Raw genomic sequence first — 13,815 nt, 5'->3', positions numbered from 1 at the left:
ACTTCTAATAAGTCTATTAACCCTAAGTGTTTCACTTGGGTTTCAACAATATGGACCTGCGATTTAGAAACTTTAGAATTTTTTTGGAAAATACATTCAAAACTGACAGTTTCATAATGAATTAAATGATGAAATGCTCTGCAATATTTGATGCCCAATTTCTCCCGAGTGTAGCGACACCTCAAATGTGCCGGTAAGCTGTTGTATAGGCGCACGGCCAGACATAGAATGAAAGCAGCGCCATTCACAGCAGATTTATAGTGTCAGGCTATAAATTATAATGTTTTTTTTGGTAATGCGAACATATGAGGGCTTATTATTTGTGGGGTAAGATACACTTGTATAGATAATTCATTTTGGGGGTCTAGCTTATTCATGAGATTTTATTAACTATTTCAAGGGGGACAGAAACAAAATCATCAATTTTTATTTTGGATTTTTAGCACTTTTTTCCCCGCTCTCCATAACGTAAAAATAATATTTTATCTTTATTCTCTGGTTCACTACAATTGCGGTGATACCTCATTTATATCATTTTTCTCATCTTTGCTCAATTTTACTGAGCAAAACCAATATTGGAGAAAACCGCATTGTTTTTACTATCGACAACTTTTCAGGGCCATAACTTCTGGATTTTTCTGTTGACAGATCTGGTTGAGGGCTTATTTTTTGCAAAAAGACTTGTTCTTTTCAGTAGTATCATATTAAAGCGCATATATTTTTTTGATCACTTTTTAAAACATTTTTTTGTGATGGTAAATGATGAAAAATTGTATATTACGGGAATTTTTTTGGTCACCAACCGAGTTCAATTTTGATTTCGATTTATTGTACAGATATGGACGCGGTTATACCAAATATGTACTCTTATTTGTGTGTTTGTGTTTTATACATTCATTTACATTTTATATGTAACTGGCGGGATCATGGGGCTTTTATTTTATTTATATAATTATTATTCTAAAAAGATGTTGAATGTTTTTTTTACATTTTAAAATTTTTACAAACTTGGGCTTGAACAAGCGCTCATTTGATCGCTTCTTCAAACCCTTACACTGCAATACACTTGTATTGCAGTGTAGAATCTAAGTAACTGAGCACACACATTTTATTTGGTATCTCGTGTTCCTGAAATACCAAATAAAATTTTTTTTAATCTAAAACTCCTGATTGTATGAATACCTGTATGCGCCAATCGTGACAACCCCTCCTGCAATTAACCTAACAGAATCCAGACAGGTCTGGCAACCGTGTTTCGACGACCCATATCGGAAGGCAGCACCTGGAGGCATGTATACCAGCATTAAAACACCAAAAATAGAGTTGTGCCTAATCTAGCACAACTATATCTGGTGAGCCTCACTTCAATCTCCTTCTGAGCACCCGTACTGGTTACTATAATAATAATACTCTATGAGTGCTATCTGGTCTCCCATCATCCGCCTTTCTATACTATGTCCAGTCAATGAGATATATGGAATCACTATGTTGTGTTCTTAGAGTTTTAACTTAATCAGGACACACAATTCTATATCAGTAAACTGTGTAGCTCAGGTCTTAGAAATTGATCACCAGTAGGCTTACTGAAGGTCCAGTTTCCTTTTGAAGTGATTGGGAGCTGGACCTGCAGTGAGTCTTATGGCCACTAAGCCTTGAACGGAGCTGTCTTCCTCTCTAGCCCCATCCCTGTTGTAGTGGTGCCATAAGCAAAGCGGCTATCAACTGATCAGCAAGGGTGTTGGGTATTACATGTTAAAATGGCTTGTCCACTCACAAGTTATGTTATCCTGCTAATCATTGGGGACCCCATTGATCACAAAAATAAGGGTCTGTTGTACCCCAAAAGGAATAAAGCAGTAGGTCAGACATGTATACTGTCGCTCCCTGTTTATGGCACTGACGTAGGCCCATGTGGGACCATATGTTCTGTTCATTTGGGGGTACAAGGACATCCTGTTCTCATGGTCCTTGGAGTCCCACCACTGAGACCCCGAGTTATCCCCTATCCCATGGAAAGAAGAACACTTTATGTGGCTGGACAACCTCTTCAAGGCGATGTTCACAGACATCAACCGTTTAACAGAAATGCTAAAACATCAGATGGATGTATATAAAGGACATTCATTTGCATTTGTTTTATAGCCCCTTAATATGAAGAAAAAATATCCTGTTGTGATTTTTCTTTGTCAGACACAATAGTGGAGTCTATTCTGTCTAATGACTGCCCTTTTTATTGAGTCCTATTGTATATACTTTTAGAATATTTAAGTAGATTTGTGAAGAAAATGATGGCAACGTGATGTGAACATCTCTTATTGTTGCATCCTTTGTACTAACAACTCATTAATGTGACTTTTTTTATCTGACAAAATTGTATAAATGTTTCTAAAATGTGCCGAGACTACAAGTCACTGTGCTAACATCTGACTACACTGACTAGCGCATCATGCCTACATAACTGCTTTACAGGGATATTAATGTAATGGATCACTCTTATCCATAACTGTGACTGCCATCTCTAGGCAAGTTCATTCAACTTATCTGCAATACTAGACACAGCTTATGGACTTAAAAAATCATTTTGTTATAATCATCAACAATCGTCATTTAGCTTTTAAAATTGATCTCATGACCTTGATAGGCCATGAATGGGCTCCTACTCCCAACAATTCTAGGATCCCTTTTCTTACTAGAGATGCATCAGGAATTCACATATTTAGGAAAGGGTTTTAATACCTTGTATCACCACTGTTTCTAAGAAAATGTCACTGCAACCTAATGAAGAGGCTGAGGTTCCCAAGGGGTTTTCCCAAGAACGAAAATTCTCAAATCTCAACCCCCTAGTGATGGTTACACAATAGAGATCATTTAAGCCCTTACTTTACAATTTTACTGCATTAGCTTCTATCACTCAGTGATGGTCAGTGTAATATTCCAGGGTGTGGGTGGGGACACTCTAGGCAGATACTTTTTGATTCATCTAGTTCTGTGAGCTGACAGTATGGTTAGATTATCATGGTACAGGTTTATATACACTTTCATCTGGCTACTGAACAATGTACTAGTATCTGACACATAGAAGGAGAGATGAGACAGATGAATGATGATAAGATTCATGACACTCTGTCAGCTCTGCTACATATCTGTTCTCACAGATATGTGCCTGTCTCCCTGGATAACTTATCTGCCTATAGCTTGGAGTATCTCTCTCCTCAGGAAGTGTTGTTTGCTGCCAGGAAGTGATGAGTGTCTGTGAGCCCTGTCCTGGACAGCAGGGGGTGGGGCTAGAGTGCAGGGGTGTGGCTAGTGTGCAGGGCGCAGAGAGAGAGAGAAGCTCAGCTCCACGCTGTCACACCGTAATCCAAGGTGGCTTCCCAGAAACTAAATTAGAAGTTACAGGGTCGTGTCTAGGGGAAACTGAAATTGTGTACACGAGGACTGATAGAGACAGGTAGGACTTATATTTGTGAGGTGATTTTAGTGTAGGTGATTGTGATGGTTGTTGCACCCATATGCAATTGTCAAGACTAAGCTGCCACACTGTCCATAATTCCGAGTTATGGTGAGGGCAGGGGGATAGGATTCAGTGCTCACCACACTTTGAGATCTAAAGGTTTAATATGCTGCCTATATTTGGTAAGGCTCCAGTTCACAACCTGTTTTGTGACACCAAGGACCCTTTTTCAGGCATATGAGTTGTCTCTTGTGGAGAACATAGAGAGACTTTGTACATTGATGATCTATTCTAACAATAATCAACTGGATTTTTAGCCATTTCACTATAAAATTGACGCTTAAAGGAAATCTACCAGCCAGGACGAAGGATTGTAAACTAAGCACACTTACATGCTGGTCTGAGCCCCATCTGGCAGGATCTCCTCTTCTTTTAGCTTCTTATGTCCTCATTTTTTAAAGGCTTTTAAAATTATGCAAATGACGCTGAGGGGCTCCGGGATCCATTGATGTTAATGGAGCCTTTTATCTTGAAAACCAGGGCATAAGAAGCTTAAAGAAGAGCAGATCCCCCAGAGGGGGCACACACCAGTATGCCACGGTGCTTGGTTTACAATCCTTCATCCTAGTGGTAGATAATCTCTTTAATTAAATCTCTACATGTCTTCACATTTATTGTTTTGTACAATGCTGAATGTATTACTCATGTACATATGTATAGGCAATATGCTATTGTTTGACCATGTCCTTGCAATATTTATTTGCAGACACAAAGAGGAGAAGGGTAGATGAAACCAGCCTGGTCAACCGAACGATGAAAGATCCTGTCCTCCTAAACCCAAGTGCCAGCAGGACACCACCTAAACATAGGAATTCCTCAAATGCCACCAGCAGATCACATGGCTCCTTGGTTTTAATAGTGGCTGCCTTATTCTTTATGTCTCCGTTTATATCGCAGGTTTGCAGTGCTACATTTTAAGAATGTGCTCCAAAAAAAATTCTTTGAAGCCTTATTCAAGTGAAGTAAAATAGTAGCTTTTATTTTAGGACAAACAGGAAGAGACAGCGTGAACCAAGCGCGGAATGACCTTGGGTGAGTCATCCCACCCTTGAAATGGGATGACAGGCTGGCAAGCTAGACGTATGTCTCGGGAACTGTAAGGATCGAGGTGACAGATAATAAACAACTCTCACACCTCAAGCAACATGAAAACAAACTCTCAGTTATTAAGCGGATTGGTTTCACAAATGTGATTTACGATGTGGAAGTGAAACTTGGACAAAGTCACAATGGATGAACGTTCACAGTCCAATACCTAATCTAATAATGTAGAGAAACCTGCCTTGTTAATAAACGGACAGGGTAAAACTGGAATGATACATTTCTATGCTGTGTGTGTCAGACATATGAGTTTCTATGCACTTTAGAAGCCATTAAGCTTCACGTATTACAGATACCTCTAGAATTCTCCTCTTTGATATTTTGTCACTTTTTCCTTCACGTTTTAAACCAGCAAATGCCTGTGTACATCCTTCATTGTATTGTTGTATATCAGTTGCCTTCTTTTAACTTCTATTTGGAACTTTGGAACTAACCTCTAAGGCTATGTCTAGATTTTTATTTCAACGAAGGGCAAACTTGCACCCTCAAGATCACAGCCAAATTGTTCGGTCTTAGATCTCCAGAATAAAGCAGATTGGGTAGACTGAGAATTGAAGTAGATTTTTATTCAGTTGGGTTCCCCAATGGTTCTCCAACCATAATCTGGTGTCTACTCTGCTACAACCTGAGAATTAAACAGTAGATACAGTTTACAGGATGCTGGTCAGCATTTTTCACCATCCCTCCAAAAACATTTAGTACAAGACCAGAATAAAGTTCTGGTTCCACTCTGAATCATGGGTGATGCCTATACTACTCTATACTTAGTTTTGGTTATTCTCGTTTTAGGGTAAAACGAGGTAACATTCCTTCACCCATTATCTAGGTATCATAACAGCTTGTATATATATATATATATATATATATATATATATATATATATATATATATAGTGGTACAGTTATTCTACCTTAGTGGTGGACTCTCCAGAAACGCTGGTAGAAGGTAACACAAAAGGCCCAGTTCACAAACGGAAACAGTTAAAAGTCCATTTTCACTTTGTGATTAACATTTTAGTGATGAAGATAATAAAGAAAGTCAACACACAGGTGTGAACCAGAGCGTAAACTCATAGTGATATCTCGTAGCTGTATTCTCTATAAATATATGGCATAGTTTGAGGTCGGTTTTGTAAGCCAAACCCAAAAGCGGATCTAATACGATGTCCATCTCTTGCTCATTGCTTTGTGGTTTTGGCCCTCAAAACTGATGGACAGAGGTGCTAAATTATCCCAAAAAGTCTTACATACTAGGGCACATTTACTTGTCCGACGGAGTTCACCGGTGCATTGTCGATCGTGCGCCTGATATCCTGCATGTGTGGCTTCCCCACTCAGGTCCACCGGAGTTCTCCTTCTTCTTCCCAGTGCATGTAAGAGCATTGTCTTTCGACAAAATTTGAAAGTTAAATCCCACGCTCAGTCCAAATTTAAACCTGTTAAATACCAATGTCCAAGCCATGCAAAACCCCGAAAAAGGTGCAAAGTCCAACAAAAGTGCAGCGGGCGACCCTTAATAAATGAGCCCCACTATGTCCAGTTCCTCTAGATAACTATGCCCTTGTGTCACTGCTTTTGCCTTCTTTATTTGAGTATTCTTTTTTTTTTTAAGTATAATATATCAATATTAAAAAATAAAATGTTTTTATGTTCAGGTTTGGGGCAATCTCCACTCTATCGTATGTAATCTAAGCTACAAGCAACATCTCTGTGCCACAATTTTATATTGAAATCCAATCCACGCCGAATGCAGCGCCATCGGGCTATTGTGTTGTGTTACCTGAAATCTCATTATCACCTCCATAATAAAGTATTCCAGTTATTACACTTGGATACAAATCTGCAAATTTAATGATGTTTGAAGTGAATAAGATTGTAATAAGGGAGTGTAGAGGGATTACTGTGACCTGTCACCTCCCTTCTCTCTTATTTTGCTGTGGAGCTCATAAAGAAGTTATTGTAGAGGGCATTTGGGACCATTGTTGCACTTATTCCGGGTAAAGGAGAAGCTACGAGGGTTACTTTCTGCAGTCCTCTGCTAATGTACAGTACTGTACAGCTGCATTTACACGAACGTATGTCCGCTGGGCTGTAGCCAGACGGACATACGTCCAGAGCCATGGAAAGGAGGAGGGTTGACCCCCTCCCCATAGAAACACACGGCACCATAACACGAGGAGAGATAGGACATGTGTGTGTGTGCTGCACCGTACCGCTCTGTGTCACCCATTGCCAACCTATGGAGGACATATACAGTATACGGCCGCAAGACGTATATTATATAAGAAGATGGAGAGGGTGCATCTATATGTCAAGCCCATATGGTGTCTTTTTCCCAGGCCGCGTTTGGGTTGGGTTTTAAAACACAATGCAAGAGCTGCCAGGGAGGGGTTGACCCAATCGAAGATGTATTTCTACTGATCGGTAACAAGAATGACATTTTTTGCATTTATTTATATGCAAACCAGGTGGAGCTTGTCCCCGATCTGTCCATGGTCGCACAGGTCCACATCTCATTATAACCAACAGCTTAGATTACTCCCTGTTATATAACGAGCCGTGCACCTGTGTGACCATGGTCAGATTTCTGTCCTCTGGAAGTAAACATAGAAGCTTCCTATAGAATGACAGCAAGCAGAGCTCTAGAAAACTGTGAGTGATTGATACTGAAAGTAGATTGGAAAATTGTATTTTTTTTTATCATACAAAATAATAACTTTAATTTACCGAAATGGGAATATCCCTTTGAGCTGACATTTATTCAAAATATATGGGCATCTTATAAGTTTGATAATGTGGCTATTGTTAGCTAGAGGACAGTATAGCTTGTATATCAGTCACATGACTTAGCATTTTAATAAAGCAATGATTACTGTAATGCTACCCATCCGAAATATCATCTAGACCAGACTTAATGTTTATTCATATTAAAAAATCACTCCTGTCTTATGATCTGAGTCAGACTCTATCCACTAAAAAAGGCTGCAACCTGATACCATAACAGGGATTTATCAAAAATGTGGGATTTTGGTCAGTATCGAATAATTTATAATAATAATAATAGTTGTTCTTGAAGGCTCTGAACCTTCATCAAAAGCCGTAGCTGGACCCTGACTATGACAACTTAAAGGGAACCTGTCAGCAGGAAGTTCATTTTGTACTGTTCCATTTCAATTTAAAAATGCCTTTATTGTGAATCTGAATAATTTCACTGCTTTTTAATAGTTTCTTTAACATTATCTGTAGGGGGAAGGCAGAGGAGTGGGGGAGGAATTAAAGAGAATTTTTGCTGTTTGAATGACCTTCCCCCCAGGGACCACACACTGCTGGAAGGGAGCCAGGTAATGTGAATAGAATTATTTAGATGCACAATAAAGGCATTTCTTAAATGAACGTGCCACGGGCTGTCGGAACCTGTCATCATGTAAAAATTATCTTCCTGATGACAGGTTCCCTTTGCAGAGGTTTTCTGGGATTAAAGAGGAGGTTGATAAAACAACAGAAAGTCTTCAGTGTACAGGGATTGACAGGAGGTACCCAGCTGGACCAGAGGATAAAAACAGGATAGGGTCTTTATTTGATCCCCCCCCCAATTGAACTAAATGTCATTAATATAATGTATGATGGTTATACGGTATATTGTCTGCCAGGAGATAGCTACGACAGTGAATAGACCATAGTACAGTAAGTAGAAAACACCTAATGACTGAAAACACCTGTGATACTTATTTTTAGGGTAGGGAATTGTTGCTGCAGATTGTACCTTCTGATTTGCAGCAGTAGCAGAACACAGGAGCCGGATAGGATTTCGCTGATCTATCTTCATGGTATGTAAAAACAACAGAATAGATTTTAGAATCAAATTTTTACAATCACATTTTGGTTGCAGAAATTATTTGCCTCTTTCAGTTTCGAGGAGGAAAATCAGCAGTGATAATGCAGCAAAATACAAGTCCGATTGTCATGTTGAGTTCTGCAGCACCTAATAGATTAGGAATATTCATAGCTGACGATGGAAGCAATGGTATATAATGTCCCTGTAACCCTGGTGTATTATATACCATTTTTATACCCTGGTGTATTATATACCATTTTTATACCCTGGTGTATTATATACCACTGCTTCCATCGTCATCTATCAATATTCCTATTCTATTACATTTCATATGACACACATTGAGGCTCCACTTTTTCTGTCCGGGGCCTGTATTTTATAATCTCCTGAGTCAGCATTTTTATTATTTTAGATCAGCCTATACTGAAACCAATCTCCATAAATGTTCCCTGATATCCTTCATGTAGGTAGCAATAGTACATCCAGCCCTAAAATGACAAGACACATGGCGAGTGATGCAGATGGAGAACACTAAGCGATAGTTATTTTCACTTTACATTAGGCCCCGCTCCCTCGGGAGCTATTCATTCAGTACACTAAAGTCACTGAAGCCAGACTAAGCACTGATGCCTCTGACTTTATGGAGTTCTCGGTGATATGGCAGTGAATTTGAAGAAAAACTGGAATTAAACCAGGAAGAAGAACTCTTCTCATTATTCCGTCCTTTCCTCGGGGGTCTTCTAGAGTTATAGAGGCTGGAGCAGACTATGGCGTAGAAGGCCGATGCTCGGTAGTGGTATTATTTTCTTCCATTAAAGTTTATAGGACTACTTTACAATTCATGACATGCATTATTAAACCTTCTTCACAATATATGAGGTTAAGGGTTAGAAGGGTCTATTGTAAAGTTAACAATAGTGGAGTTTATGATGCATAGAATTGCAGCTTGTACTCGTAACTTACTTGGGTGTCAGAACTTAAGAAGGGCAAAAATTAAGTAAGCTCACAAGCTTTCTTCTAGATATTGCAAAAATGTATGGGATCTGATCTGCACTGTGTGAGGTAATTGTTATACATATGATGTGTTAGTTTGTACTCTTATCACATATACACCGCCTTCATATTCTATATTGTGCTTCCAATATATTAATACTAAGGAGTACCTGCCACATTAAACATAGTATAAACACCATGTTTAATGTGATAACTATACAATCACATGGAGTCTTGTCTGTTGGGCCACAGCAATCAGCAGATCGGGGGATCACACTATGTTATCTATCCAGAAGTCCTATAGGAGAAAATGAAGCACAGTATAGAGTTCTTTTCAGGGGCATAACTAAGCGAGACAGGGCCCCATAGAAGACTTCTGAATGGGGACTCCTACTCCCTACGAAAATATGCACAACTTCCATTCTTTAGTGTGTCAGGTGGGATGCTGGGGCCCCCTGATACTACTGGCCCCATAGCAGCTGCTATGACTGTCACCAGTGTAGTTATGCCCCTGGTTCTTTTGATTTATCCATTGACTTCTCTAGACTTCCATTTGGCTAACAGGGGAAACCCAGAAGTCCACATAAGACTGGGGGAACTTTCGATCCACTGCTCCGCTCATTGCAGGAGGTCCAACAGTCGAGACCCTCCCTCACCTTCCCACTCTTTGAATCTTCTGTGGATAAGGAATAAATATTATTAATGGCACAGTCCTTTAAGGAAATAATTAATAACCTGTCATGTAAGGATTAAACATATCAGTACAGGCCATCAATGGACTGGTTACATCTGACTTAAAGTGTACCTAACCTGTCAACAAACTTTATATAAATCAGCAGTGTGTACAGAATAACACTTATTCGGTTTTTATCCCTTTTTTTCTCAGCAGTTTGCTCTCTGCAACCTTTATTTGTAATTTGCAGTCCTCTCTGAGCCCTCTCTGGAATCTGACATCTCAGTGAGTCTTACTATTAAGACATAATTTAGCATAAATGATCAGAGATAAAGTAATTTTTTTTTAGAAAGAAAAGGGCATTAAAGCAGTAAAGTAAGACTATATTCCAACATGTCTTTAGCCCTGAAATAATTGACTGGTCCCAATGTTCAGACTATTTCCTTCATGATATCACGGTTCTAATATATTACACATGACTGGGAACCTTCCTGAGTGTTTGCTTAGCAGAGGCCGGAAATTGGAGCAAAACTTTGGATCCGTCCCGCTTAGGCTTCAATGGCTTCCGCCGAGCATATATGTTACACAGCAGGAGGAAGCAAGATGGCTCTTTCTTCCAGTTTTTGTCTATGGATATGCTCAACATATATACGCCGGGAGCTTTCCTGGCGTATATAAAAAAAAATGAGGCGTGTTTGTAGTGAGTGGAGAAAGAAGCTGTTTATTCTGGAGAGATATATTACAAAGTGTCTTGCTCAGGTTGGAGGACTGTTGGATGATTCTTGCTGTAGTTGTTAGGTGGCCATATAAATTACAGCTCTGGATCTTATGCCACAGACAGTAGCATGAAGAGCTTTGTTGGTAGCAATACTCAGTACTACTTTGAAAATGGGTTTGACAGACGACAAGATATATGATGTCCTTGTGCCTTTCCTTAATTTGGCAAAGGCTTCCTACGTACAGGTTCATGTTCCTGCTGCTTTTTAAGAGATCTACACTTTTCTTTCAACGCCAATATCTGACACTTACAGAAAGCTATGGATAAGCTATGGATGAGTATCTAGCTGATAAGGGAATCAGTAAGGCTCAAAAACCCAGGATATAACCTACATTTTTCTTTATGCATTCAGCCTGCCCTCTTTTTAATCCCTTATTACAACTCACTATAACATGGACTGTAAATGATTATTTTTCCATAACTTCTCCTGTATGCATAAATAATTTATACTGTCCTTTCCATTCAATATTCTGTTACCATATAGAGACAGTAATCTAAACAGAAAAGTTGGTATCTCTACATCAGTGTATTTAATAACATGATTGACAGCGGCCTTGAGATACGCCGGCTATAAAAACATTAATATATTGATAGATTTCGTTAGAACAGCGCCCCCTTGTGGTCATAACTCCATAAAAAAAAATCAGTTGATTAGTTTTATTATGTAATAATGTTTAAATAAAGACTCTTTGAAAAAAAAAGTATTGCTTTTCATTTACTTTTCTTTTATTTTTGTGGTAAGCACAGCGCAGTAGCCTCTTTCTGTGTCTACAGGACCCCTGATGATGTCTAAAATCAAAGGTCCTTCAGCCCATTGGGAATATAGCATCTACTATGCAGGTATGCACAATTACCTATACTTATAGTTTCATAGTAAAAGATAAGTCTGTTGTAGTAAATCCTTTGTAACAAGTTGTGCCTAGTCAAGGGGCTCCTATCTACACTCCGGCATAAATCAATCAATAGCACAGGTACATAGGGGGGAGATTTATTGGGGCACATTTATTTACCCGGTCCCTACGCGATCTCCGATGTGCATTGTCTGACGAGGATGAAATCTGCCGCTATTCACTAAGATCGTGCGCCCAATATCCTGCATGTGTGGCTTCCCTGCTGAGGTCCGCCGGAGTTCACCTTCTTCTTCCCAGTGCCTGTAAGTGCATGTACTTGCGACACAATTTGAATTTTAAATCCTGTGCTTAAGTCCGAATCAGTCGGGTTATCCAACGGCCACGCCCCCCGATATGTGTCGCATGAAAGTCTGTGTGAATGCGCCAAAATCCCCTGTTGAATGTGGCGCAAAACGGAGATAGTCAGGAAACCTGACTGAAATGCGGTCTGCGGACACTTTGTTAATGTGCCCCATTATGTCTTCTCTGCCAGTTTTCTGGTGGAACCTGTTAATGATGACTTAGATATATAATATGGCCACAAGAAAAATGAAAAGAGAGCGATGACCTTCTGACTTGTAATGGGATCTGTTGGGTTTTATCATGGAATTTTAATTGAGACAATGGAGCAAACATGCAGCCTTCAACACAGGTGTGGATCCAGAGTAATAAACCATTAATGGCGATTACCTGATTTTTTTTAGCAAAGGATTCCACTCCTCTTTATATATCGAAGACATCCATACTCAATTAAAAACATGTCCTAGAAGATTTGAAGCTTCCTACATATGTGTGCGTCGTGATAAGCAAATCTGACAACTGTGTAAACAGAGCCTGGGATCCCACACACTTTTTAATATTCCTGATTACTTTGTCACTTATCAGTTGTCACATTTTCCTGCCAGTTTTCTATGTTCCAATATGTTATTAAAAGAACTTTTATTAAAAGTGGATTTTTTTTTTTTACTAAAACATTACTAATTTAAAAAAGTGATTCGGGATCTGACCATTGAAGGTCCTTGAGACTGGTCAGACAAGTGCAGCAGTCTCTTTGCTCCCTATCACACTGCCATACATTGTATTGGGCCAGTGAAGTGCAGGCAGCACCCACAGGAGCTCCACACGTGCTCCAGGCAATGAGTACCAGATGTTGGACTCTTGACAATTTGTCACCCATCCTAAGGTCTGGTGGTAATTTTTTTTAAACTGACAAATGTAGCAAGGATGCAAAAAACCCTTCCTATACTTCCTATAGACTACTTGTGATTCGGCTACTAAACATCTCAACCAGGCAAAAGGGCTTCACACTGACCATGCCAGGAGCTAATGAGAAGGCTCACACAAGCTTTACTACTAAATTATGTGAAACGCCAAAGAATTTTATTACTTGTTAAAATAAAGTGCGTTCCACTTTCAGTTAACCAATTTAAATACTTTTAGATCATATATTCCTAATAATCACATTTACTTTACAACATATTAGCTGAAGCCAAGAATTTTTGAACAACTCTGGTCTAAAAATCTGCCTATGATTAAAGGAAAATCCATCATGATAAACCAGGGACACTTACTCACAGGTCCAGGCACCATGACTGTGGTAATCTTCTTATATTTGTTATCCATATCCTCCTTCCTTCTAAAATCTACTTTTAAAATTATGCTAATGAGTCTGAATAGCTCCTGGCAGTGAAACAATAGCCCTTCTGTGCTGTAGCTTCACAGGCTGTTATACTGTGCAGGAGCACTTCCCCCTCCCACCTTGTGCTGAAACTTCCTGTGCTGCAGTGAAATTATATCAGGGAGGGGGAAATACTGAAGGAACAGAGGAGGAGACAGTGTAGCAGTCTGTGAAGTTATGGCCCGGAGAGGCTCTGGTAATCAGTCACTGGTTTTTCATGCTTGATTGTGATGGTAGATTTCCTTTAATGGTCACCAGCGGCCTTCCCCCCACAAACCACACACAGTTCCTTTTAGATGTCTTTATTTTTTCTACTGATGCCTATATACATTGAATTAGAGCCATTTATTTGAT

The 13,815-nt window shown here is 39.4% G+C and overlaps 1 protein-coding gene across 3 annotated transcripts in view; it reads left to right on the top strand.

The window, feature by feature from the left end:
- Nucleotides 1–5,171, top strand: part of LOC140122445 (glypican-5-like) — a 165,811-nt gene extending 160,640 nt beyond the window's left edge. For 2 of the 3 annotated variants that reach the window (XM_072143318.1, XM_072143316.1), the window contains 2 exons: nt 4,221–4,411; nt 4,501–5,171. In XM_072143318.1, coding sequence (XP_071999419.1) covers nt 4,221–4,411; nt 4,501–4,524 — 215 coding nt within the window. In that variant the 3' untranslated portion in view covers nt 4,525–5,171. Of the gene's footprint in view, nt 1–4,220 lie in introns of all 3 variants that reach the window. The other variant, XM_072143317.1, reaches the window with a different exon arrangement.
- The last annotated feature ends 8,644 nt before the right edge of the window (nt 5,172–13,815 follow it).

This window comes from Engystomops pustulosus, chromosome 3 (assembly GCF_040894005.1).
Source record: "Engystomops pustulosus chromosome 3, aEngPut4.maternal, whole genome shotgun sequence".
In the NCBI taxonomy this organism is placed as follows: domain Eukaryota; kingdom Metazoa; phylum Chordata; class Amphibia; order Anura; family Leptodactylidae; genus Engystomops; species Engystomops pustulosus.
Note: the sequence above shows the minus strand (reverse complement) of the source record. Positions and strands in the feature narration are given on the sequence as shown.